The 23,331-nt window shown below is 45.7% G+C and overlaps 8 protein-coding genes across 8 annotated transcripts; 3 read left to right on the top strand and 5 right to left on the bottom strand.

Annotated features, from left to right (window-relative positions):
* Nucleotides 1-723: 723 nt before the first annotated feature.
* EYB26_002441 (uncharacterized protein) lies at nt 724-2,789 on the top strand (the record flags this gene model as incomplete). The annotated part of the gene is made up of 3 exons (XM_054261746.1): nt 724-782; nt 836-1,091; nt 1,146-2,789. 3 exons carry the CDS (start codon nt 724-726, stop codon nt 2,787-2,789), a joined length of 1,959 nt encoding a protein of 652 aa, XP_054117721.1.
* Nucleotides 2,790-5,391: 2,602 nt separating this feature from the next.
* On the top strand, nt 5,392-6,477 carry EYB26_002440 (uncharacterized protein; the record flags this gene model as incomplete). Its single annotated transcript, XM_054261745.1, has 1 exon — nt 5,392-6,477. The coding sequence occupies one exon, from the start codon at nt 5,392-5,394 to the stop codon at nt 6,475-6,477; it is 1,086 nt and encodes a 361-aa protein (XP_054117720.1).
* An 824-nt stretch (nt 6,478-7,301) lies between these two features.
* Nucleotides 7,302-9,816, bottom strand: EYB26_002439 (uncharacterized protein; the record flags this gene model as incomplete). Its single annotated transcript, XM_054261744.1, has 4 exons — nt 7,302-9,036; nt 9,091-9,284; nt 9,340-9,550; nt 9,707-9,816. 4 exons carry the CDS (start codon nt 9,814-9,816, stop codon nt 7,302-7,304), a joined length of 2,250 nt encoding a protein of 749 aa, XP_054117719.1.
* Nucleotides 9,817-11,042: 1,226 nt separating this feature from the next.
* On the bottom strand, nt 11,043-12,976 carry EYB26_002438 (uncharacterized protein; the record flags this gene model as incomplete). The annotated part of the gene is made up of 3 exons (XM_054261743.1): nt 11,043-12,224; nt 12,274-12,592; nt 12,645-12,976. The coding sequence occupies 3 exons, from the start codon at nt 12,974-12,976 to the stop codon at nt 11,043-11,045; spliced, it is 1,833 nt and encodes a 610-aa protein (XP_054117718.1).
* A 900-nt stretch (nt 12,977-13,876) lies between these two features.
* On the top strand, nt 13,877-15,466 carry EYB26_002437 (uncharacterized protein; the record flags this gene model as incomplete). Its single annotated transcript, XM_054261742.1, has 2 exons — nt 13,877-14,149; nt 14,201-15,466. The coding sequence occupies 2 exons, from the start codon at nt 13,877-13,879 to the stop codon at nt 15,464-15,466; spliced, it is 1,539 nt and encodes a 512-aa protein (XP_054117717.1).
* Nucleotides 15,467-15,676: 210 nt separating this feature from the next.
* EYB26_002436 (uncharacterized protein) lies at nt 15,677-16,905 on the bottom strand (the record flags this gene model as incomplete). Its single annotated transcript, XM_054261741.1, has 2 exons — nt 15,677-16,024; nt 16,090-16,905. The coding sequence occupies 2 exons, from the start codon at nt 16,903-16,905 to the stop codon at nt 15,677-15,679; spliced, it is 1,164 nt and encodes a 387-aa protein (XP_054117716.1).
* Nucleotides 16,906-17,438: 533 nt separating this feature from the next.
* On the bottom strand, nt 17,439-18,802 carry EYB26_002435 (uncharacterized protein; the record flags this gene model as incomplete). Its single annotated transcript, XM_054261740.1, has 2 exons — nt 17,439-18,211; nt 18,265-18,802. 2 exons carry the CDS (start codon nt 18,800-18,802, stop codon nt 17,439-17,441), a joined length of 1,311 nt encoding a protein of 436 aa, XP_054117715.1.
* Nucleotides 18,803-19,450: 648 nt separating this feature from the next.
* EYB26_002434 (uncharacterized protein) lies at nt 19,451-21,127 on the bottom strand (the record flags this gene model as incomplete). The annotated part of the gene is made up of 2 exons (XM_054261739.1): nt 19,451-20,088; nt 20,137-21,127. 2 exons carry the CDS (start codon nt 21,125-21,127, stop codon nt 19,451-19,453), a joined length of 1,629 nt encoding a protein of 542 aa, XP_054117714.1.
* Between the last annotated feature and the right edge of the window lie 2,204 nt (nt 21,128-23,331).

The following is a 23,331-nucleotide window of genomic DNA, read 5'->3' as shown; positions in this document are numbered from 1 at the left end:
GATTGACTGCATCGAGCATTATGTGGCGGATTGAGCGTATTGCAAGCCGTACCGTAACTTAGTAAGTCCGAATCGCTCATACATCGCTATTTCATTTTGTACCCAGTAGGTATGTCTGGACGAAGGCCATAGTATTGAAGTTCAAGAGTGTTTCGCGTGTGGTACTGTGTCTGCTAATAACTACATATCCGCCGATGAATGCAAGTGTGTACCAGCCGAGCTCTAATCAGCTTCATGAGATAGATGGCTCTCACAGTGTACGTAGTATGTAGTAGTAGTAGTAGTAGCACATGTGGCATGTTGTCCAGCAAGGCCATACAGCGTCAGTGAACAGGCCACGCGGAGCCCAGGCGACGTTGCATTCGGGCCTAAACAGCTTACCTCAGCTGTCTATCCGCCGTGGGGCCCCTTCGGAAGTTATCCATGCATCCCTTCCCGTTCTCTGAGTCTCAAAAGAAGAAAAAATTTCAGACAGCCAGACACAAAGAAAATAAGTGATAGCCCATCAGCATAGCTTCTTTATTCACCCTCCTTGCAAATGAATTATAGAGCAACTTCTGACAGGTTGCTGAAGCCGGTGCTCCGAAGACGAAGGGATGACTGACATCGTCTAGCTAATACGTCACTGACGCATTGCCTACAGCTACCCCACGTTTTTTATACCTACACGAAGTGAAGCCCACATTGACAACGCGACCTGAGTAGTGGGTATTAGGACTGAATATGGAGATGCCACAAGAAGGAAAAATAAGCAAACCGCCGGCGGTTGTCATCATTGCTAGGTAATTCATTGCGACGGGTTATATGAGCTGTTAACTAATGTATGGATGCGCAGGCACGGCGCGCGGATCGATGCGGTTGACAAGGAATGGCATCTCACTTCTCCCACACCATACGACCCTCCTTTGACATATGGCGGCTGGATCCAAGGACGTGCGCTGGGTGCGCGGATAGCTAGTCTATTGAAAGCGAGAGAAGATTCAGTACATGACGAAACGATACCTACAACGAACATCTCGGTATCCCTAGCAAGCAGCTCCATGAGTGAGATCATATCACCCGAGGACAGTCACCCAAAACCGCCTAAAAAAGTACGGAAACACAAAGTCATAATTCACTCTTCTCCATTTTTACGATGCGTTCAGACGTCCGTTGCGATCAGCGCTGGCATGAGCCAGTTCTACCGAGCCGACAACGAGCCTTCGAACAGCCACACCCCAGTTTCATCTACTCCGGCGTCTGAAGATATATCGCCTATGGGCACACCATCACGATCATCCACGCCGACGTTGTCGGATCAATGGAACAGACATAATGGAAAGGATAGGTTCAGCCATGGAAAACGCGCCAAGGTTGCTCCACGTACACGCCTTCGCATTGATGCATTTCTAGGAGAATGGTTGTCGCCGGACTACTTCGATCAAATTACACCACCTCCAGGGTCAGTTATGATGGTAGCAGGTGCCAAAGCAGAGCTCTTGCGACGTGGGGAAATTCTTCACCGCGCGAATAACCTCGGGAGCAACTCTTTCTCTGGAAATTTCCCCGGTGGTTGGAAGAGTAATCAGCCACCTTTATCACCGGAGATACTAACTGATACAACTTTCGGAATGTCTTCACTTGCCGAGGCTTTACCTTTCGAAGACCATTTAGGCACCGAGGATGGTCGCTTTAGTCGTTCGATCAAAGGAATAACCATTCGAGATGTGCTTTCACGATCACCATCACGTTCTCAGGAAGACCTCTCGGCCGGTTATATGCCACCAACCCCGTCATATGCTATTTCGCCATCTGAGCCGATTCCAACGGGCTATGTTTCGCATGCAAGAGATTCTTGTGTTGACGTGGACTATCAGTGGGATAGCTTGAAGGATCCACAAAATTGGGGTGATGGCGGCGAATATGACGAGGAGTGGAGTACAATGCATAAACGCTTCCGAAACGGACTTATAAAAATGATAGACTGGTATAGCCATGAGAAGCCGCCCAGGTCGCATCGTCATCATCATCATCACCACCACCATCATCATGAAGACGATGATGAGACTGATACAGTACTTGTCCTTGTTACTCACGGAGCTGGCTGTAATGCTCTTATCGGAGCATTGACGAATCAGCCTGTATTGATCAATGTGGCAATGGCATCCTTGACGATGGCAGTTCGCAAAGACATTTTTAAGACAAAGGCCTCGAACCACCAATCGGTTGATACGATGCGTAACGGTCGCACTGAACATCATCATCACTTACCATCTTCCATTCCTCTTTATCATATCTACAACCTGTCTCTGATTGCATCCACCGAACATCTTCGCGTAACGTCGAACCCTCTATCCATTCCACAACTGCCGAGTCCCACTCTTGAAAGATCGAGATCAATATCTGCCTACCGACACCGCACCGCATCCAGCCCTCTTAGAATTACGGCCAACACCTTAGGCAACAAAGACAACAAGTCTGCGCACCCACGTGGCCTTCAGCGATCGGCGACAATCACCTCCACACATCAACATCATCCCTCTCGCAGCCTGGTCGGTTTATGGGCATCCAAAGATAAGAAAAATACCATCGACGAAATTCCGAGCTATCAATTTGAGCAGCGCTATCCCGACTCCGACACGCAAACAGTCACTTCCCCCAGTCTTCAAGAACAAAAGGAAAATATCGAAGACCCTATTGCAGAACAGCCGAAATCACAGTTTGGTCTATGGGGCAGTGCAGCCATCGCGCAGGCACGCGAACCAGCTTTGAAGAGACGATGGACCGTGACCGACCAGCATAGACAGTGAATCTGATCTGCTGCCATCTCAAACCCCTATGATCGTACCATGAAGACATAAGGTTTTCCATTCTTATTCTTATCTGAAGATCCCACCTCTATTATGAGCTCATGAAAATCATGCCTCCCGACTAGAACAATGATTCTACCTACTCGGACAGGTTCCCACTTGCCACTCTTGCTTTTCATATCAATACCCCAGATATTTCGTTGAAACGAATCCAAAATCTATGCATGTACCTATTATTGCAATGAAGTCATTCGTCCAAATTATTTCCTCAACTTAACCAAGCAATCGTACACTTCGGCTCTGTAGACTGTATATACAGTATGGGTTTGAGGCAGGCGATGGGCACATGACCAGTTGTAGGTAACCCTAACTTCCGACCTACACTTCCCGAAAATTCAAATCCTCAATCTGATCACCATATCGAAAAGATCGGCTATGCTTAGCTTTAACATGCTTGTTCATCGAATTAATCACTGCACAATACCATATCAACAAGTTCTCCAGATTCTGACGGTGGTGATTTTCATCTGAAAATGTAAGAAACTTAGTCTCAACCCCTTAAACTGCAAGGCGTGAAACGCAGCCAGTCCCTAAGCAATCGATTGCCGAAGATTAAGTTCGTTACGGATGATCAGTGGCGTTTTTCAATGACCGGCATGCTGCGCTGGATCCCATTTCTGCCCTTCAGATGGATTCTCCCACACGATCTTTTGAGAGGATAAGGGCCCAGATCATAGAAACGGTGATTTGTAGTCATATTATCCATTGACTCATTATGTTGTTGGGTGTATCTTATTTAGCAAGCTGGAGTGGGAGAATATTCCCATGTTTTGGCCTGCATCTGATATCAGCAAGTTCGTCCGAACAATGGGACTTACGGTTTGCCAGACCACCTCATTATCATGACACCATGTTTTTGACTCAAGCACAGGGAGTCGCCATTGGAAAGAGTAATATTGGTTCATCGGCTTGGCTCAAGCTTATAAAGAGCTATGGCTCCCTGTTTCACATACAGTCACTCCGCTCTGTTCTACTCGAGAACCACATCCTCATTTATCAACTTCTTGGCGTTGAATGCCAACAATGGCTGCTAATAACGATGAACCAAAAATTCCATGTCTCGATGGTGTAGAGCAGGCCGCCCTGTTCGAGGAAGCTATACAGCTCAAAATGGTCCCATACGATTTCAGGGTCGGGAGTCGATACCTTTTTGATCAGTGTGACTCTATATAGTCAAATTACAGATATGGTAAATCTCCTTTTGGACTTACTAAATATTCAACAGGTTGATGGTCTACAAATTGGCATCTGGTCCTCGACAGGCAAGCCTTAAACCGACAGACTCGCCTCATACGCCCCATTATGTATCAATTCCACTTTCAATATAACCAAATCGAAGCCAGCTTGGATCTTGAGGCTTATCCTATGTATATTTTATCGAAACAAGCATGTTGTGCACTCTCTTAATTAAGGGCTTATGTCATTATTCTACATGCTTAGCTAGCTATCTAGACTAGCGAAAAGACTTTTTTGTAAGGTTGTTCAGTTTGATATTAATGACCAGTAATTTCTGCAATGCCAACCTTGGAAGCCTTCAACATAAAAGATACACGAAATTCACGCTATACTTCCCTATTCTTCTCCACTTCGCCCCATATCATTAATTATGACAGTAGATTGGACTCATAATAGCAATCACAATAGAAAGACTCATACTAATTCATTGGCCCGGCGTGAGTGCTCTTACATGGAAGGGGATACCCTCGTATATGGGATATAAAACAGCACGACTACGGGAAAGCCGCTTCATCAAGGAACTTTGGAGGCACTACGGCGTGCTGATAACCGAAATCTTGTCCTACCTAAACACCTCTGAAACAGGAGTGATAGAAAAGGCGTAAAAAATAGATCAAAGCATAAGCAACAAGCCTACTTGGTCCAGTTGGTAGTTATACCAAGGCGTCCTTCGAGTTGACGATCCGTGATGGTATAATACCATCCCTGACCTGTATCCAGCCTCGAAACATTCGTTTCTATTAATATATTTCCCATACATGCATTTTTTATTTCCGGGTTTATGCGCTATCCTCAAATTGCCTTAATTTCTTGTTTCCACATGCTGCGTTGATTTGGCGATTTCAAATATTAGTGGTACATTTAATCCAGATTGAGGCTTCAATAGAATACAAGACTACAGATGTTTTAGTACACAAGTAGATTAAAAAAATGAGATATTCCCGTAATCTTGGTCCATATTTGATAATATTATTACCCATTTCGGCTGAACTTGGGGAAGAATCTTAAAATAGGAGAGCATAAGCGTCACACCTAACTTATCAATACTTGTGCATCTCATCTCATCTCATTTAATGAAGGATGACAACATATTTGAGTCAGACAAGAGTCATGACTAGGGAGTCACATTGATTCATCAACGTAGCACAAGCTTATAAGGAAGGTAAGTTCTCCTTCATAGAACTAAAGCTTGACAACATAGAGCACTCTTTCCGCCCGTTGAGTTTCAACCCTAGGGTACGATCGTTGTTAACCCCTTGTTTGATTATTCTAAGTCTCTCGATTGAAGTGCATTGAAAAAAAAAACATGGCTTCCAGTGTGGATGAAATCCCGATACCTGCAGAATATGGCAACATCATCAAGGAAGCTGTGAGGCTTAGAATGATTCCCTATGATTGGAATGTGTGGAATGCGTACCTCTTTCCCGGTCTTAGAGATCATCTGTCAGTTGGGAAATTACTTGATATTTATGATCAATTACTTCTTGACCATGAAGTGGATGCCCTAGAAATAGCCCGGTGGTGCAGGGATGGAAGTTTTCGCGAAGAAGCCAAACTCAGACTCGAAAGAAAACACCATCCCTTTCTCAACACGCGTCCTTTTTCTAAGCTCGACAATGAGTTCCACAAGGACCAAGCAACATACAATGTGTGGAAGCATCAAGCTGAAGAATGTTATGAATGCAATGAATGTCGAGAGAGTGCACGTGACAATGGTACGTCGATGGAATACCCATACCCTTATTTCCTTTTTGGAATGATTTTAGGGGAAATGGAATCAAGGCCAGAAAAACCTATCAATCATACCATTTTGCGACACTTGGGATTTGCTGCAGCTGAATACTATACGCACTTGGGTTTTTTTGATCAGTACGCATCGCCTTTTCTTCAACAGATTGCTGAAAATAGGACTACTGCCTTGAAAGAACAGCAAGACTGTGACGAATTCACCCTACAAATTGTCATGGTCCTACTACAAGACGATCGCTCTACTAACATATCTTTGTATTCAAAGCTCGCCATATTTTTCAAAAATGTGCCGACAAGAACTGAAGGATGTGCCTGGCGCTTGAGATATGCACTATCTTCCGAACTCAACTGGAAATATCTTCTGCTGGATCCTCGATTCAAGAGAACTCTAGAAGATTATGGCATTGGGAACCTCTATATGATAGCGGGAACTGACGACTTTGTTGAAAAAGTGTATTTAAATATCAGACAAGCATACATTTCAACCTTCGATAATGCTGGTCCCTTCATGCTATTTATTGCGCTAGAGAAACACTCGATGCTAGACCTTGTACGGGCATTCAACCGGCAGACACTTCGTCCAGAGTCTGAGCAAGTGCTGGAACTTCTTGATAATGTCGACACAATCCTATCCGATACCTAGCATGACAAATAAATGTCAAAGGACAGAGGGTGAAAGAAAACAATTGACAATCGCACGGAAAGCCTGCTCCATTCAGATGATGTGTACCTAAATACCATTGTGCCCGTTACATTGATTATCTTTGGGGTCCATTTTGAGAATATTCATTTTAATATTTGATGGTCTACATCTTTCCTCTATATATCTATTTCCTTTTATTTCATTTCTTATTCCTGTATCTCTCATGACTTCCCTCATATTTTACTTTCTTGTGTTACTTTCCTTCATTGCCCCCTATTTGTTGCGTTCATGTACTCATGTCATGTGCTACTTATTTATACCCAGATTGAAGCCTAGATAGAATGAGAGACTCTTTCTCTACGACTGTCCACTTTCCCAACTCTCCCATTAACCTCATGCAGCGTATATCGTACCCATAAGAACAGTTGCGTCTCCGCCGTAGGCCTGGAGACAGAAGCATATAGTCTCATACTCTCTCCATATGCATTGGAACCCTTTCCGGGCTAGCCAGTACCTCATCTTGAATTACCTTTCCGTTGCTATTACTGTTCGTTATTGTAATCTCAGAGAATACTCTATCTTCTTCAATGGCAATAATCGTAGCTAATAGGTCTACCGTATGTATACATGTATACCTAGGTACATATTCTGAATAGGAGGTATCTAAACCAGGTACCGCGGCGCTTGTCTTCGTACCAATAGTAATCGGCATTGCAGCAGTGTTGAAGAGTGGCAATCCAATGCCTCACTCAAATGTGAAATGTAGTCTTAACCAGTTTGTAAACGAGCCAAGATGGTATCTCTCTTATATTATTCTAGCAAATCTATTGCGTAAGTACCATGCCACCATTGATATTCTCCGTTCTCTTCCCCTCTCCAAGTCCCACACCGCCATCCTCCACAACCCTCGCCCTCACCAAAATCCTCCCTTCACACCTGGGCGCAATGCCCCATGTCCACGGCGGCGTAAATTCTTCACCCGCCTCATCAACAACACCTGTCTTACCATGCACACCTGCAAGACGCATCCACTTTTTGAGGACTTTTCTCGCTAGTCGTAAGCGCTGGTCTTCCTCGGCGGGCGATGTTGCTGTTGTGGTGATGTAATTCGTTTCTTCATGCGAGGAAACAAGGATTTCAGGCTCGGAGTCTGAGTCCGAGTCTAAGTGTGAGTCGACTGATCGCTTGCTGACTGATGAATCATTCGAGGACGAGTAGGAAGTTGAGAGAGGCGTTGTTGGTTTGTTCTTACTCGTACCGTCATGGGTATGATGGCGACGGGGTTCATAGTAACGACCATACCTCCTAACATGGGGGCGTGGTTTACTTTTTGTATGTGTATGCTGGATATGACGTTCAATTATAGTTGTTGTGGTTGTTGTCGTAGTGGTGGTGGGACTGGCGGTGGCTATGGTCGAGTTAAAAGGATCATTATTCAACATACTCGGTTCCGTCCTTTCAACATCCGGAGAGGGAGTTCTGATCCAATTTCCCCCAATTTGTGCGTGTAACTGTGCATGCACACCATCCCAATGCTTGTGCAAGGATGCACTCATTCGTTTCCATTTACCCATAATCTTCAAACTTAAAAAGTACTGTCGCAAGATAGCAGAGATCAACATCCCGTTCTCTTCGCTAACGACTTCTTCAATCTCGCCGCCTTCTGATTGCACCAATAATGATGTATAGCCATCTTTGCCGCGAGCCATATACCCCCGCGTTGCCAGGGTGTATTGTTGCTTATAATCGACTGGTTTGTCACCAACTTTGACCCAGTTAATGCGGCTGCCTGGAGGTGACGAAGCAGTGTATTCAAATGTGATGTTCGACACCTGCGGAAAGCGACCTTCAAGAGCAGGTAACTGGCTTACGCCATTTTCCAACGCCTCAACTAAATCTCGGCCAGTCACTTTGATGACAACGACAGGGTCCTCAAAGGGAAAGCAGTTCAACACATCTTTCAATCTCAAGAGACCAGGCGGGTAGACTTGATCGCCACGGATAGTACCGCCAGCCATTATAGCACAATCCGCATGATAATAGAAGCGCATTAAATCGCATACAAAATTACCCAAATTCGACTCTCGTGTCCTCACAGTCGTAAAGCGTCCGTCCAAAGCAGACGCGGTATACCCAACGGGTTTTTCCAACTTAGCCTTGAGCGTCGAGGTAAGCTTGTCGACAAGAACTTGGCATTCTGGATCAACGGGGATAGATCTGACAATATCACGACGAATGATATTGAAGTCCCAACCCTTGGAATCCGGTTTGCGAAATGCTTCTATGTAACTTAATTGCCTGAAATCAGTGCCAGATCGCAGAACGTGAATGTTATTTATCACGGAATGTGCGTAAAAATGGTCATGACCACCAAGAATAATATCAATTAGTCCAGGCGGCATTTTCTCGGCCAGCTTGATATCGTTGGGTTCGCGCTGATGGGTAAGCGCAATCACAATTTCCGCGCCTTGTTTGCGTAGCTCTGGCACTAGCTCGATAGCAGTCTGGGAGGCAGACTTGTATATAAGACCTGGCGGTAGAGAATTTATCGTACCTAGCCTGTATATAGTCCAAATTAGCGCCGCATATTCAAGCAAGAGAGATAAAACTCACCACTCTCGCTCACCTAGGCCAATAATGCCTATCTTTATTCCATTGGACGAAGTCAACATCACCGTTTTTTCGCAGTTGGCGAGCGGCACATTATCTCCAAGCGCTGGGTCAAGCACATTGGCCAGCAGCCAAGGAAACTTGCATTGGCTTCGTAAATGTCGAAACTGCGCAACACCAAAATCTAGGTCATGATTCTTGTCGCAAGTTAGCAAGTCAAACCACCAACTGGAAAAGGACGTTCTCAAATACCCCGATACAAGCGACATCCGTCCCAATCTTGTTCAAAAATGGTATCATATGCTGTCCCTTTGTGACTGTACTTTCCAAACTTGGATTGAACACATCTCCGGAAAACAGGGTGATCACTTCCGAGAGACCGTTGTATTGAGGCGCGGTTCGGTAGTCTTTGATGACGGTTTGGAATCGTTCAACGCCGCCGATGGGATCGGATGAGCCTGGTCTAAACTCGAGAAAACTATATCAGCCTGGCTGTTCCAAGAAAGATAGATAATTGTTATCTTTCGATATCCCGCATGTGCTCATAGTTCTATCTCCCTTGCTAGAGGAGCTGGAGTACACCCACAGATGATCGTATGATATAGGACGTCAAACTCACTCCACATGGTATACATCATTATAATGGATCAGACGCAGATCCGGAGCTCCTTCGCGACCGGACGAATATGTTACCGTAAGGCCTTCGGCCATTTCCGGTGCTGAGCTCATCGTTGCTCAGCACACTGAGCTATCTACGTAGATTGTAGGTAACGTGTGGAGAAATCGCGCGTGCGCGGGGAAGTGCACGGATCGTTCACGGGTAGATTGGTAAGATTGTCCTGAACGACTCTCTAAAGAGCTAAAGGAATGCCGTAAAAAATTGAAGTAGTCAAGGAATGAAGAGATATTCAGAACATAATGTGGGAAAGAGTTTTGTTGACTAATGCCATTGATCGGGAATGGCAGTGGGGAAGTACCGTGGTGTGCTGAATCCAATGCTTGTGCCATCTTTAAGCGCTTGCATAGCAATCAAGCCTATCGACACAAAACAGCTGGTAGCACTTGACAACAGCTTGATTGTCCAGCTATTATTTATCCAAAATTCTAGTGGGAGTGCTGGGTTCATATCATATGCGAGTCGTCGAGTCCATGTGAGATTGAAGTATTTAATACAGGCAGATCTGATATCACATGCGTCCAGACCTATCTAGGTATCTAAGATTACGTTAATGCATGTGACCACTAGGTAGCTATCTCTCTCTCTTTTCAATATTATCAACACAGAAAAGCACATAGGTACTTCATGGCAACATTGGGAATTAGATACAAGCTATATGTAATCCGATATGAGATCAAGTCTCCAATTTTTGTTCTCCATGGGGTGCACGCAATGAGATATCGCTGTAGATCCGCTGAGATGGTGGTCTCCAAATTGAAAGGGAAACAGCATTGATTTGGACTTTCTGCCGAGCTCTCCTTTGGGGGAAGAAGATGATTAATGGCGACTAATGCCAGAAAGTGCCGTGCTGCATTAAATAGCGACAGGGCGCTGTCATGATCCGACCACTAGCATTGCACAAGGTGTCGTCTGTCAAAGAAGCAACCGAGTGTGGAGTGCGTCAGATGTCAGGGTTGAGAATGTTGCGAGCGTTGTGAGGGAGGTTGTTCCTTCAGCCTTCCTTGTAATACGTGCCTTTTGAAGTGGCCAGACATTTGCAAGGCTGAGAGGAAGCAAGGCAGAACAAGGCGGATATAAACCCTAATATATCGTAACAGGCTCTTCCCGAGCTCGCCGTCATACTTTTCCCAGTCCTCAAAATGGTAGAGAATAGGTACTATGATATCCTCCAATTGGAATATAGATCTTCGGAAACCTGCGTTTGACCGAAAACACATGAATTCGGCAGAAGGGAACTGATATTTCAAGTGAAATACATTAAGACACTTGTTGAACCTTACGAACCAACCGCTTTGGCACCCTTCAAATTGACAACACGGCCACCAGCAGAAGAAGCAACTGCAGAGAACGCTGCCTGAGTGGGGAACGGATGTTTTGCAACAATCCAAGCTGGCACATCCTCGCCGTAATTGTGCTGCTGGCTGCTGATTGTTTGCCAAATGTTGGGAAATCCCTTCGCCAGAGCGCCTACATGTTTTGCTCCGGGGATGACAAATCGTGCTGGATTGTGCGTCAGGTAACCACCAAGCAGGTTTTGTTTGATCAAAGATGCCACGATCGATTCGATTTCCTGTAAAAGTTTCGGTGCATGCTCAGTGTCGGTATAGCTTCCATGGATTTCTGGATATAGATCATCTAATGAGTCGATATATTGTTCATATTCAGGTCCTGGAACAAGTTGTCCACTGATATTCTGGATTAATTCCCCGTTCTCGTCATAATACCCTTTACTGAACAAATAGTCGTGGACTTCGGGGTCAGATGTGGGTAACACAAGGCCGGCGATGCCATCGAAATCACTATCATCGGACAAGCGGATTGTAATGACCCTTATCCCTGAGGGTTTAGATGTTGATGCGTCTAAAGAAGAGTTTACTCCATGACGATTCTGCAACAATCGCACCGCGGTTTCGACTTTGCTCAGATGTAGGATTGGTGGAGGGCCGCGTGTTGCTGAGGGATCTCCATGAAACCCACCAAGAATAAACACTTTCCGAATCAAGGACCGCCATACGAGGAGTTCACAACGATTTCGCATCTGATAAAGCAGTTCTTTTTGTAGAAACCACTGCGCTGTCGGGCTGCCAATATCAAAGTGTTTCCTGAATGCCAAATAGTCACCTGATCGAATAATCATGCACACTGGATAGAAGATATCATAAAGGCCTTGCGCTTCGGGTTTTTGTAGGAGCTGAAGGGAGGGAAACCGTCCCATTATGATGTTGCATGATATTAGGTATGTGAGAATGAGCCGTTTCTGCTTAAGACATTGCACATGACATTGGTTGTAAGCTTCTTGCAGCGCGTTTCGAGCGAGGTAAAAACTGTTGTTTGCAAATAGGTATCGGCCAAGATAGTAAAGATAGGTGACTCGATGGGCTGCGGGATAATACTCGAGTGGAGGTGACTGTGCAGAGATGCTTTTGAAGATTGTGTCGGCGCTTCTAAGTTTTCCACACTGTGCTTTTTAGTATGTGGTTCCCCGGAATAACAAGAAAGAACCTTACTTTGTGAAGTAATTTCAGACAATGGTTGGCCATCAAATATATTCCAGCACGCTTGCCCTCTGGTTTTCCCTTTGGGCCAGCCGCGCCGCCACGATCAGATAAACACTTGATGAATCCTTCTCGCACAACATTCGCAGCGTCTTCTACCAGACTTGTCCGTTCAAAAGCATCTTGCGGTCGATCTAGTCGTAGTTGTGCCAGCAACTGCGGGTTTTTCTCAAGTGTCATTGCGAGACCAGCGACGATTTGGGACAAGTACACGACGGTGCGAAGGACGATGGCGCCCATTTGCGTATCTCCGAGAGCCTGCAGACATTGGCTTGTTTTATGTCAATGGAATTTCGATATGCATCTTTTGCTGTTGCACTTACTTCAGAAGTCCGCTAAGAGCCTTGTAAGCTTCCAACAAATTCGAGACCTTGCCATCTCTGAGATAGGCGAGGTAAGATCGAATGAAAAGAGGAAAAGCAGGCCATGTTGTTCCGTCCGCACTTTTTGGGACCAATGCTTCGCATCGTTTTAACAAGGCATCGTCGCCAGGTCCTTTGGGATAAGACTTTTGTAATTCCACAGCCATGTGTCGGTATCCATCTCGCATCTGTTCCGGTACGACTTGGAGATAGTCTTGGAGATTATCACCTTGTCGCTTGGAGACTAGGTCTGCTACACCAGCGAGAAACTGGTCGAGCATGGGGGTCGCCATGGTAGGTGTCGTGTTGGAGCTATCTCGTGGAGCTCATCTAACGGAAAGGCGATCGGACGAGATTTGAGGCCGCAGACAAGTATCGGCGCATGTCGATCAATCGCATATTATCAGAAATGTCGATTGTCTAATCCATTGCATTGACGTCGGGGGCGCGGAGGGGGATTGAGCTGTGGTATTTCGCGTTGATGTCTGATGAGGTTGCTTGAAATCGATTGTTTTTCCACCTGCCGGACCCATACGTACCGTAGAGTCGTAGACCCATGACGGCAGCCACTTTTACCGCTCGACCACAGTGGCAGACCCATCGAATCCGGCAAGGTCGGCGATTCGATTCTCCCACGGGAAGAATATTCTACACTCAACAACATCATCAATTCTATCAGCTCTATCCTGAACCATTTATATTTTGCTGCTCACATAGCTTTCGAGACTTTGACTGGGGAATATTGGTATTACATCCCTTACCTCAACGGTAGAATAAGCCCGTGTCTTCGGTCTCGTCACATCCATGGATGTCAAGGCAACAACCACCATCTTACTGAGACGCAGTCACGATGAAATGCCATTGACATACTCAATGATCGACTCAAACAAGGCACACAGCGGGTCTACTACTCCGTATAGATCTCCACTGGCACTGATCCAGGACACACAGAGCGGCTTGAATGCTTGAGACTCGCGACATGCCCGCAATCACATGCAGATACCTACGTCATCGGTTTGCAACCACAATAAATAGCTGCATCTTCCACTTCGAAAAATATGATCCCACTTGCATCAATTGTGATAGCAGACTTAATCTAAGAGTCTTCCTTGTAATTCTTTTTACATCCAATTTGTTTTGTTTTGTTTTCTTCGCCCCTTCGTTTCTCTTGCTTCTCCTGAAGCGCCTTCACAATGGAGAAGACCGCTATCCAAGCAAAATCCATCCTCTCCTTCGCCATCACACAGCCATTGGGCTTTGTTTATCTCGTCATCCAGCAGATATTAAATTGGATCTTTTCACCGGCACCTCCTCCACCATCAGAAAAGCTTCATCGACCCAGAATTGCGGTTATTGGAGCTGGTCTGACAGGAGTATCATCGGCAGCGCACTGTGTTGGCCATGGATTCGACGTGAAGCTTTTCGAGGCAAGGTCTAGAGAGAAGGGGCTAGGTGGCATTTGGAGCGTAAGCATTTTAACTCTCTGAAAGTTAGATGGTGAAATTTACAATTCATAGCGAGTGAACTCGACATCCGCCTTGCAAATCCATTCAATTATGTTCCGTTTCCACCCCTCTGTAAAATGGGATACGGCTTACCCTACCCAGGAAAAAATTAAAGAGCAAATTGTGTCTGTGTGGAAACGGTACGGTCTCGACAACAAGACGGTCTTCGACACTCCCATCACTTCTGTCAAAAAGACCTCGTCCGGACGATGGGTTATCAATGACAACGAAGCAGAACACGGAACATTTGACGGTATAATTGCAGCAGTTGGCTCATGTGGAGATCCTCAAATGCCCCATCTACCTGACCATGAGCAATTTAGCGGTCCGACTTTCCACTCTTCGGAACTCGATGGTAAAGACGTTAAGGGGAAGAAAGTGCTCATCATCGGCGGTGGAGCGAGTGTAGTTGAAGCCTTGGAGTTTGCAGTTCGAAGTGACGCTGCCGAAATCGACGTCTTGTCTCGATCGGATAAATGGATTATTCCTCGAAATGTCTTTGTCGATGTCTTGCTATCCTTGAACATATTCGGAGGGGAAACCTCCTTCTCCTGGATCCCAGAATGGTCTCTGCGAAGATTCTTTTATCGGGATTTACAAGACATCTCGCCATCTAAAAAAGGTTTATACACCGACACACCTATGGTCAACTCTGAGCTTTTCGAGCAGATCCGTGCTGGCAAGGCTCGCTGGCTACGAGGGGATATTCTTGCTTGCAAAGAAGAAGGCATCCTGTTCAATAATCGTGCCCAGGGAGTGCCCAAGGGCGGTCCAGGGCATGAATCAATCGTAAACGGAGACGTTATTATCATGGCCACAGGATACAAACGACCATACCTTTCTTTTCTTCCGGATAACGTCTTTGAAAAGAAGTATCAGCCACCTAATTGGTACTTGCAAGTGTTCCCTCCACAAGACCCAACCATCTGTGCTACCAACAGCACTTATCTCAACGCCATCGGAACCGTGGGCAACTACCACATTGGCATCTATACTCGATTCCTATTGATGTTTCTCGTGGATCCTCTAACACGTCCTCGCGAGGGTTTGATGAAACTCTGGATCAACTTCACACGGGTTGTCAAAAGGTTCGCGCCTACGGGAGCCTTTGACTTTTTTACATATGCAGAACTGATTTATTGGTACTGCTTTGTGAGCATCATTAACCCATTCCGATGGAAGTGGGTGCCGTTCATCTTCTTCGGTTGGTTCCGGGGCCTACCATTGGCCATTGTTGAGGAAGAGGATCGCTTCAGACAGAATGGAAAGACTAAGTGATATGATGTATACATCGATTTATCCGTGTTGTTACAATGATATGTAGATATATTGATATGTTTCCTATATAACCGTTCTTCCGGGGTTTCTATCTGGATTCATAGATTCAGCAAATTAGTATTATACATTATTCTCATTCTAGTCGTACATATCAGTATTATACAAACCTCCAGCCTCATTAAACATTATCCAATCTTAATATCCCAACCCTCAATTCTCCACGATAACCCCCTCCTCATCCTCTGATCTATCATCCTTCGCAACCCTATAAACCAAAAACCGATACACGCTTCTCCCCAAACAATACAACCAAAACAAGTTGAGTGCCTGCAAACACGCCAACAACCCAAACGTAACGATTTGCGAAATCCAACACTTGTACTGCTCCGTCGCCCAGTTCAGCTCGTAAGGGCCAACAGTCTGAAAGGCACCACCGGGAAGAAGAGAAACTAAAATACGGAGATTAAGGTAGTGTCGTAGATAGATCCATGCCGTGACACAGATTGCAAAGGCCGGTGGGACGAGGGGACTATTCGTGTATTGGAGGGATTTGCCAATCTACATCAATCCAATCAGCCAGCATCCTCTAATACGCATCAGAGGGGGAAGAAAGGGGAACTTACAGCGAGAAAAAAATCACTAACATCATGCGTAACATAAACTGCAATCCCCATATAGGTAAAATGAAACCGATAACTCAACCCAATCAACGCCAATGTGACCACATGATGCACCACCAACTCCTTATAATCCTTTCTCGGCTTTTCAAGTCCCATAATCATAACAAGAGCCTGTTGAGCCCAATACGCCGCTTGAAACAGATAATAAAACTTGAACATCGCATCGTGCGATCTGTGCGGGAAAGAAGAGTACATGCCCGGCGTGTTGAAGTACCATACTTCCGGCACGCTGTGGCGCATTACGTACAACCCCAAAGGGCCCATGAGGCCAAAGTAGATGACGGTGTACATTTGTTCTATGTACCGTAGTTGCTTGGCCTTTGATTTGATGCCGTAGTGGATGGATAAGGGGCGGAGAAATTCTTGCATTATGAGTTCGCGGGTGAAGGATAGGAGAATGGTGTAGAAGAGGGTGAAGGCAATGTCCCATAGTCCTTTACCATATTGAGCGGATTGAGTTTCTGGTCGTTGGAATTTGTATGAGAGGAATAGGAAGTAGTGGATAATATTTGATTCCGACGGATTGAGAAGGTATGCGAATATGAATGCAAGAAGAGGGACGAGTGGAATGGTCCAACGATGTTTGATTGAGAATCTCGCAAGACGTCTCCAGACTGGGCGGTGTTTGTGCTTTGTTTTCTTGATGTTGGACTTTTCGTTTGCGGGCTCTGTTTTGTCTGTAGCATCGACCAGTCGACGTTGTCTGGTGCCAGCATGCTTTGATTCGCCCGCAAACGACGATGTAGTGGTCGACATCATGCTTTTCGAAAGGGCTTTCAAAGTAAAAAAGGTTGCCTCCGAAGTGACGCCGAAATAATATAAATATGAAGAGTTAGAATGCTGTCGACAAACAATTCCTGATTTGGATGAATTAGGGCTAGGAGAAAAAGTGGGGTCTCGCAAGCGACTCGCAACATCGCAATGTTGGGACATCCAATCACTTGATGCTGATTTGGCGATATTCAAGCCATATTACAGATGGCTGTTCCTGTTCCTGGACTACCGCGATTGCGCTTTTCCTACTTGGTGATTATTGGTCACAGACCGGGGTACGTCAGGTACGGCTCGATGACTTGCTTGACTTTGGTAAAGTGCTCATTACAAGGACAAGAGTAAGCAAAGGGATTTGATATGTTGGTCATGTTAATGTTGTTCTTCTATCAGTCAAACTCTGCTTAGAATGTTCCAAATACTCGACACTAAATAATTCATCTCATCACATCACAAATTTTACTCTATCAGGGCCTGAACGACACACATCCAATTAGGAAGAAATACAGACAAAAGAAACATCACACCATCTGAGATCGATACGGCTCATTCCCGTCAGTCCTGTCGTTCCTGCCATTCCTCCACATTGGTGAAGTGCTCGTATAAGGATCCCGCTCAACCGACGTCAACTCCTCCTGCGACGGACGCTCACTATCCACAGTCACAGTCTTCTTCTTACGTCCACCCCCACAACATCGACAACAACAATAACCGCAACAGAGAATCCTCCCCAGCCCACTAGACGGTAGTTTTGCATCCGGCCCTGTAAGAATCCTGCCGGGGTGCATGATACACCAAACACCCCCAGCCAACAACATGGGGAACGCATCAAACACATACATGAACCATTCGTGCGTTGTGATCGGATTGTTGAGTCCAACACCAGAGGTGTACTCAACCAAACGATAGATAATCCGCACGCTGATAGCAATCAAACTGAAATACAGACTGAACAACAATCCCTTCCACCTCGTCTTATCCCCCTGCAACGCACCTTGTCTTTCCAGCTGAAGCATCCGACGATGAAACAGGACTGTTAATACCAAAAAGCAGCAGATGAAAAACTGCTGAATACCGATTCCGCCCATGTATATATTCAAGCCGGTCTGGATCGTGGACGCGGTCCCTCCAGGACTAGCAATTGAACCGCCAGTGGCTTGGACCATGAAGGAGCCGAAATCGAGGCAGACGAAGATGATTGCTAGTAGGGAGGGTTTGAAGAACCAGATGCGTTTTTCGGGAACGAAGAAGTATATCATTCGTGCGAGGACCATGTAATCGAATGCATTGACCCCTACGTCAGTCATTAGCCATTGTCCATCTCTAGGGAAAGAGGGTAGGACATACACAAGGGCGCAAGCAAAACCAGAAGCTGCGTAATAATCACCAATCCCAGACTCTGTTGATTTTTAGTACTGAAGATTCGTACTAGATAACCGCCAAACTCCCATGCAATGCCCATGATGATAACCCAGACGAATCCGGTCTTGTACGTGAACATTTGCACGGTGTGCGCTAGCAGAAGCATTCCGAAGAGCACGGTGACAGCAACAGCGGCGCTGGATGATGGGTAGTAGTCGTATATGGCATTACACTCCGTTGGAGGAACGTAGCCATTTTTGTCGGGTGCAATGGTAGGTCTGCAAGTATTGGTCGGTAAGTCTAGTGAGAGACTGAGAGAGAACTGTGTTCGGGTGGATGTTGTCGAAGAAGAGTCGGTCTCGGCGGGTGCTCGCCGTTGCAAAAGGCCTGTAGGGGTTGCAATTGGAGCTGTAGTCCTGATTGGGGTTATGGCAGTTGAACTTGCTGTTTCGAGTGGTATGGCGTGGACGGTTTGGAGTGATGCCAGCAATGGTATCAACAAGCCGATGAGATGCATTTTCATGGTGAGCGATAACGATGGCAATGGAGCGCAAAAAATGAATTAAATGCAAGATTAAAACAATGATTGTCTTTGGTTTTGATTCTACTTCTTGAGATTATTTCCATCAATGGACCTGAGCAGAGGCCATTTAAATAATGCATCCATCACGAACAATTCGGTATACGCAACTATTTTTAGATAGCAATAACTGTCAATTACCTATATGTAAGCTCCATAATTTCTAATTAGATTAATACGAACTCAATTAGCCTCCATGTCCAAGCCTGAATGAAGCCCAGGCATCCTCATAATGCGGCCCGCTGATTGGCTACGTCGTCTAATGTTCAGGCAGCTTAATTTCTTCAACATCGTAATACCTCCACGACATAGCTCCATTGAGCTGAGTGCTGTGCAATTTTCCATAATTTCTGTCGGGTTGTAACATATGTGCTTCAGACAAATTTAATGTGTCTCAGTATAGACTGTTGAGCTGAGTAAAGTGCAGTTTTAGTCGCACCAGCAATGTCAGCTTGTCATTGTAACGATCTAGGTAACTACATTTTTCCTCTCGTCCACCTCGGATGCCCAAAATGGACCTCGGGGCAGATGAAGAAATCATCGCATGCGTATATCCAAGTCTAATATCTATCATAACCTTAACTAAATTCATCAAGGCAACACCCACGTTGTCACGCTCGAATTCGGCACATTCCCTGCCCAAGCACCGCCACTCTCCAAATAAACCGTAACATTAACATCATTCTCAAACGTATTCTCAATCACTACCGTCCTCGATCCATCCGGATTCAGACTTGCGATCGCCTGGATTCCGTCGCCGTTGCCGTCAACTGCGCTCCCGTCGGTTTGTAGGATGCGTGCGCCGGGAGGGATGAATTTGCTGAATTGTGACATGATATAGTACGAGAGGTTGAATGTATAGTCTGTACCATCGTTGCTGTTGCTGCTGCGATCTGCGCTGACGGTAGTATTTACGCTCACTATCCCATCGCACGACGAGCAACCGCCCGACTCGAGATGAGGACCGGCATTGTCGTTCGTCCCTAACGTCCAGGCCGTAACGCCATTTGCCCAATTCTGCAGAGGGCCCATGGTAAAGTTGACGACGTGCGTCCAGCTGAGATTGGTCGGTGTCCAACATTCAGTCATATATTGGCTGATATTGGGGTATTCGTTGTGGAATTCCGTCAGGACGGTCCAGTTTAGAGTCGATGCGTAGCAGTGCCAGGCTACTGCGTCGATGTAATCTTCTGCATAGTCCATGACGGTGTAGGCATAATCGGCGTCATCTTTCTCATTAGTATACTTTCTACTAATTGAAGAGAAGGGGAGAATACCTGTATTATCATCAAGAGCCCACACGGTCGTACGCAAATTCGCCTTTTGCAACGCTGGCCCAACATACCCATTAATCAACTTTGCCGACTCATTAGCCGCAACATACATAGTCGGATAACCCGCCTGACTATTCAACGGCTCATTCTGGATGGTGATAGCATCAATATTCACGCCCAAATCGGCATATGCCTGAATATACTTGACAAAGTACTGCGCAAACGCGTGGGTGTGGCCGGTACTCCCGAGGCCGTGGCTGGTGCTGTATCCATCATTGAGATTATTGTTGGTGGTATTTCCAACCAGTTGGCCATTGAGTTTCATCCATCCGGGTGGACTCCACGGCGACCCGAGGATTGTTATATCGCTATTCAATTGTTTCATTCGCGCCAATAATTGCGCCATTGCCGTTCCCTGCTCCCCCAGCGAGAAGCTCGATAAATCATCATCCACCGTTCCATTATTGTCGTCGTATGTATATGCGTTAGACGATAAATCACTTGATCCGATAGTATGTCTCATCAATGAAAAATTCGCGCCATCGCCAGTCACCAATTTCTGCAGAATTGCTTTTTGCGTTTCGTTAGTTTGTGAGCTGAGCGAAGAGACCGTTGCATCTGTGACCGTAGCGCCGAACCCGGCGATAATTTGTTTGTAGCCGGATGCTGTGTCGTCGACACTCAGATGCCACATTGTTTTATTTGTATATGTAGTTGACGATGACCCGGCGTTAGCCGTTGAATTGTTAGCAGCATTGAGTCTGAGAGGAGCGGTAATGTTATCGACTTTGTATGATCCAGCGGCATTAGAGCAAAATGCCGTCGCGTTTCTCGGCGGATTGTGATTATGATGCCCTTTGAGGCCGACGCCTAATCCGACTCCTAATGCGATTGCGAGAACGACAATGGAACCGACAATAATCCATAAAAGTTTTGAGCGTCGAGTTGGCAACCAGGACGGTTTGGTGAGTTTGGCGGGATTTTTGGCGTCCATCCTCGTTATTCTTTCCGATCGTCAAATTGGCTCGGAATTTTCTTATTTATTTCTACTCGATCATATTTTCATTGCGAACTCAGCCATTTTGGCTGATTTATCTGCTGTGTAAAATGCGAATGAATTCCGTGTGGCGCAAGACAAAGTGAACAGTCCCAACTCGAAAGACGGAGTCAAAAAGAATTCCCTTATCAACGTGCATGAAGTACGTTTCATCGTCCGCCAACGAAGATCACGGTCCGATTGGCTGATGATCTTCCTCAGGTACTCAGCCACCTTGTTGATGAGCAGCGTTGCACTAGTTAGATATAGGAATATTGTCCTTTAATCGACACATTTCCGGGGCTGAATTCCGAGGAAGCATTATTGGATGAGACAAGAGCGGTAAAGCTTGTCGATCACATAAGCTTTTCTCTGTGGCATTCGGAGGATAAATATATTTATCTTCAACCCTTCTATTGGTTCTCACTTTCTAGGAACCATCATTCCCTATCATCGCAGCATGGAGTCATGTCCCTCTGTCGAAGCAAATATGAATATATATATATCTAGGTACCAAGCCGGTAAGTAAGTCGGGAAGTACCTACGCGATAGATATATACAGTACAACAAGAGGCAAACCCGGTGCCGGGCTCTTTATTGCTTGTTTGTCAAACATATTCTAAGAGGGTGCTAAACTACTTTTAAGTTAACGTGATAAACATTGGTTGGCATATTTGTAACACGGGTCATAACTGCTTTTTACACGAACTTGGAGATGATCACTCTTGCGACATCGTTCCTCGAATATTCACAGTCAAATACATGTATTGAGCAGTGTAGATGATCATATGTAGGTAATTCTGTATAGGATCGAGATGCATTCGGAGAAGCTTTGATCTGCGATCCGCCCCCCGATTAGGTTGCATACGTAGGGTTGAGCCATGGTTTGACAAACTCCACTCCAGATTCCGTGCTTAGTCCAAAGTGTGCCAACAACAATAGGGGAAATAACACTTTTTAGAACTGTTACGCAGTTTGGTAATTTTGAGGACGGTCAAAACGTACGTTGTAGTTGTTCTATGATTATACAAGGGGCTATACATACAATATTGATTATTGCAATCCGGTATCTAATTTACGCTCAGAACGAGACAAGGTAAACTCATCATAAATCATGACCACAAACTTTCCCACCAAGGCAGTTTAGTAGCGCGTGGAATTTCCACCAACAGGGCGGCTGTTGTCCAAGTCTGAGTCGACACGAAGATCAAGCTTGTTGGCAATGCTCGAATCGTGAGGACCAGCAGCGCCGCTGCCAGGGGTCGTGTAGCTGCTACCAGCGGGAGCACCGCTATCACCTAGATTCTGGTGAGGGACGTGGTTATCGAAGTCAGAGTCAACGCGAGGACCAGCCTATTAGCCACGTTGCAGTCGTGGGGACCGGCGTTGGTCGAGTGACTGGGCTTGTCGTGGTGGCTGGTCACGGCGTCCTTGACCTTCTACACGATGTTCGACATGATGGTTGTTTGATAAAATGCGATGTGGTTAACCATTCTTGATTGCAATGATTGAGCCATCAGGGAGATGCAGAAAAAAGAAAATCCGGGTCTCTATATAACCTATCGTCTCTCTATTTCAAGGTCGGCATGACGATATCGTGTCTGTCGGCACCTTCATCAGACTGATGATAAATGACATCACGCTGCTCTATACCGTGCGACAAATGACATGACACGAAGCAATAGTTGTCATACGAAGAGTTGCCAAGCAGACCACGTAGAGTAGCACATCTGGGGAAACGATGGAAGCGTGGGTGTTGGACAAACGAACGTCATGCCTGATACGTCCATGGACGATGCCAAGTAAGCATTGCCAAGCCCCGCCAAGCCGCACTCTGGGGAGTCAATCAAAAATAGGTAAGTGGCGGCAGCCCGAGGAGTCAGGACACAAAAACAACCGTTTTTCTTTTCCGTGCGTTTTGGCATCATCAAAGTTTATCCCTTTACCCCTGATCTACTCCCTATATGTAAATAACCATGATTACAACTTACGCATCCAGTCTGTTTGCATGTTTTCCTGTCACTAAATCGTGTGCTCCGTACTTCCTTCTATTCGAAAAACATCATGTTTCTATGACTTACCTAACTACCGCAATTACCGGATCTCCAGTAACTATGTCTCAGTACTGTCCCAATCAGGAAAAGCAGCGGACATGATCGACA

Source organism: Talaromyces marneffei, chromosome 2, assembly GCF_009556855.1.
Source record: "Talaromyces marneffei chromosome 2, complete sequence".
Lineage (NCBI taxonomy): Eukaryota > Fungi > Ascomycota > Eurotiomycetes > Eurotiales > Trichocomaceae > Talaromyces > Talaromyces marneffei.
This window is presented reverse-complemented; position numbering and strand designations above follow the sequence as displayed.